General features: G+C 33.8%; 1 protein-coding gene across 15 annotated transcripts in view; it reads left to right on the top strand.

The window, feature by feature from the left end:
• Positions 1 to 3,774, top strand: part of stxbp5l (syntaxin binding protein 5-like) — a 179,085-nt gene that overhangs the window by 157,983 nt on the left and 17,328 nt on the right. For 10 of the 15 annotated variants that reach the window (XM_024286616.2, XM_024286613.2, XM_024286612.2 and 7 more), the window contains one exon: positions 970 to 1,149. The exons of the other annotated variants lie outside the window; for them this stretch is intronic. In XM_024286616.2, coding sequence (XP_024142384.1) covers positions 970 to 1,149 — 180 coding nt within the window. The remainder of the gene's footprint in view (positions 1 to 969; positions 1,150 to 3,774) is intronic. 15 annotated transcript variants of the gene reach the window in all.

Genomic DNA, 3,774 nt, shown 5'->3' with positions numbered 1-3,774 from the left:
CAGCTAATACTTCAGCTACATGCTATACATGCTAGCTGTTTTGGGTAATTTAGCCATTACTTTTAAGTTTTTTAGGCTATTTTGGAGTTAGGCTAATATTTATACAAGCTGTTTTGGCCAATTTAGACCTTTTTAGAAATACGTTTTTTGAAGTTATGCTAATATTTACATGCTAGCTGTTTTGGCTAATTTAGTTTTTTTTTCAGTTTTTATGCTATTTTGAAGTTGAGCTATTTTAGCTACATGCTAGCTGTTTTAGCTAACCTAAGGTTTTTGTTTTTGTTTTTTTTTTTTAGGCTAATTAAGCATTTAGCTAATATTTTAGCTTACAGCATTCACTCTAGCATTATCACAGGTAATGCTATATATCTGGTTCATAATTATGTTAAAAAGTTACAGTTTTAAAGTTTTAAAATGTAGTTTTAGAGTGTTCAATAAATGCTAATCCTGTTCGACCCACGATCTAAGGTGTGTTTTGGATTTTGGCCCCTTGTGCGATTGAGTTTGATACCCCTTTTTTATAGCTTTGATCTTTACGTGAAGCTTCCAGGAATCTCATAAAATGTTTTGTAACTTGAAAAACAATAAAAGAAAACAAAGTGGGGATAAAATAAGCCTTCTTCCTCTTTTCGTAGAACAAATTGTTCTTTTCTTTTAGCATCTTTTTCTCCTCCCTCACATACCCTAATACCCTTTTCCAGCCTTCGTCATGCACTTTCACCTTTAATCACTTCTTCTCTATAACCAGATCCCTCATCCTGCACTGCACAAACCTCCATCTTCATAGGTCATTTGGTCTAATTATTTGTCTACATTTGTAAAAAGAAAAAAAAAAACAAAGAGAGTTGAGAAAAGCTGTTTTCTTCAGACTTATGCAGATGGATTTTGCTGCAGTGGATTAAAATGTCTTTGAGATGTGACTGATTTCACTCTTGTCCATTGATTGATAATACTTTGCCGTTGTTACAGATCATGTCAATGGACATTGCACTAGCCCCACCTCCCAGCCCTGCTCGGCGGGAAAGCCTCGCATTCCGATGGGTCCTGAGGGGCCAAGGCTTACCCGCAGAGGCCCCGGCCGGCCGCCCTTCCGCAAGGCCCAGTCTGCTGCTTGCATGGAGATCTCTTTGCCTGTGTCCCACACTGAAGGTGTGTGCTTGTCTTCCCGACTCCCATCCATACCTTACCCCCTCCTCCCTACGAGTGCATGTCACCCCATCCCTTTAAGGTCGTGGATGTAGGCCTGAAACATAGTTAACATAAGGCAAGCACATGCTAATGCAAGCTGGCAGGAGCAAAAGTTTATCCCAACTGACTTAAAAAGATGGTCACGGTGACACATGGCATCAACAGGAAGGTGAAGTCAAAATGTCATTTATTATCCCATCTGCAGCTTGCATTAGCAGCACCGTATAACATTGCAACAGGACTGCAGGCCCTTCTGCTTTTAACACAGCTAAGCTGCTGCTTGTGTCTACCATGTCCCAGGCCTGAAGGTTGGTGCAATGTTAAGTGATTAGCAGTTTTTATTTTTTTATCATTTCTGCTTCTGGTATTTTTGGTGCATAAGTGAGCATTTCTATTTTTGCTCATTTATGACTTGACCTATTAATTTGCAATGCATGAGATGACATTGTTTATCTTCCAGATACAAGAAACGACCAAATGTGAGATGAGTTTTAACGATGTAGTTGCTTTACGAAAAATGAAGCGGGAACACAAACGTTTGATATGGTGTGAATACGCTCTCTAATTAGATCTTTCACTTTGAGCTTTATATAGGTTGTTGATTGTAAATTTTAACATCTTTATTTTTATATTTAGCATATTTTAGGAGGAAAAATAAACAGGCTTTCTTTTTCAAAAGCATATTTTCACCTTTTAAATGAATGTCTTTATAAATGTTACATTCACTAACAAAATATTTAGTTAGCAGGATAAATATTTAATTTTTAGCTAATTATTTAGCTTAAAATTATGTATTTAGATTAGAAACTAAATATTTTATTTGAATAAATTAAATATTTTATTTTGCACATTAAATATTTAACTAAAATCTAAATATGTATTTTTCAAATGAAATATTTATGTTTTGTAACTGAATGTAAAGTTTACATTTAGTATTTAATTAAAAAATAAATATTCAGAAATAATATTAATAATAATATTTAATGAAAACTAAATATTTACTTTTTAATTTCATATTTAGTATTTTACAAAATATTTTGTTTTTAATTATATATTCAGATTCATACTAAATTTTTCGTTTCTTTTAGTAAATAATGAATTAAAAACAAATTAGTGAAAAAATGTATTATTTATATTTTAAATCTAAATATGTTGTTATAAAATAAATATTTAGTTTTTAATTATATATTTTGTATTTTACTAAAGATTTAGATCTATTCTAAATACTTAGTTAAAAACTAAATATTAAGTTTGGATCTAAATAATTTCTAACTATATATTAAGATTCTAAATATATAGATAAAAACTAAATATTTAGTTTTATATTTTGTTAAAAAACTAAATATTTAGTTTGGAAAATAAATATTTGGTTACATCTGAATGTTTAATGTGCAAACTAAATATTTCATTTCATGAAATTAAATATTTAGGCTGTAAGCTAAATATATAATTTGGAAATAAATATTTAGCTTAACATTAAATATTTAGCTTGTTAGCTAAAAATGTGGTTATTAAATGTAACATTTATATATACATTAATTTAAAAGGTGAAAATATACATTTTAAAAATGAGATGTTTTACAAATGGCACCCCAGAGCCTCAGGAAGCATTTTTGTTGGTTTTAAAGTTTTAAAATGCTTCGGTGACAACCCAACTGTAGTGTTGCCATCCACAAATGTTTATTTTCTTCCATTACCGGTACTTTTTTTCCCACAGTGTGTCTGATCAGCTTGTGTGTACCTGTGCTTCTGTAGGCGGTAGAAAGGGGGCGTGTCAATATGGCTTCCTGTGTTCAGTCGTTGGCGATATCAAAGTGCAACTTTCTGCACTTTTGGTCCTTTTTCCTAATTTTAGAATACATTAAGACTCTGGTTACTATAGTTAGTATTGCCCTCAAACTGAGACATGCTTTTGTTTTCTCCAAAAGGAAAAATATGTTTTTTGTTTTTTCTTTTCTTTTAAACACACGGCCTCCAAAGTGTCTGAGAAATGGCCTCTGTGAAGATGTGTTTAACGACATTTGATTACCCGCTACAAATGAATCCTTGCACTTAGTCTGTCACTGCTAGGCAACAGACATCAAGACGTGAAGCAGGACATCTATTGACTTTGAGTAAACAACATCCTCCCACTGCGGACTGAAGAGAGATGCACATTTTTTATCGTAACAGGACTCCTGACATTTCCTGTCATGTTGAAAACCCTATTTATCTCTTTCACTGTCAAAACTGAATTTTCTATTAAAGTCCAGCAAAATAGCTTGAGGGAGGGGCCGGTGTGGCAGGATGGCAAAGGCTGTGATGGAGGTTGGCAGAAGAAAAGTGAGGAAGGCAAACCCCGGCCGAGGTGATCTCAGGGTCTGGGACTGAAGTTCCTCACAAGAATGAGGACTGAGGATGTTAAAGATCCCAGAACTCTGATTTAGTTTACTGTGTAGCAGTGCTCCTGTTGAGAGCACTTTATAGATCAGTTAGTAATCTCCAGTGCACCACCATTCTGCAGTGGAACCATTTTTGATTTATGACATTAACCCTTAACAAACTGCGACCTCTTTGAGTTTTTACAGGTAAACCTGGCTCGGGTCA

The sequence above is a fragment of the Oryzias melastigma genome, linkage group LG21, assembly GCF_002922805.2.
Source record: "Oryzias melastigma strain HK-1 linkage group LG21, ASM292280v2, whole genome shotgun sequence".
NCBI lineage: Eukaryota > Metazoa > Chordata > Actinopteri > Beloniformes > Adrianichthyidae > Oryzias > Oryzias melastigma.
The sequence above is the reverse complement of the archived record's forward strand: the minus strand, read 5'-3'. Positions and strand labels throughout refer to the sequence as shown.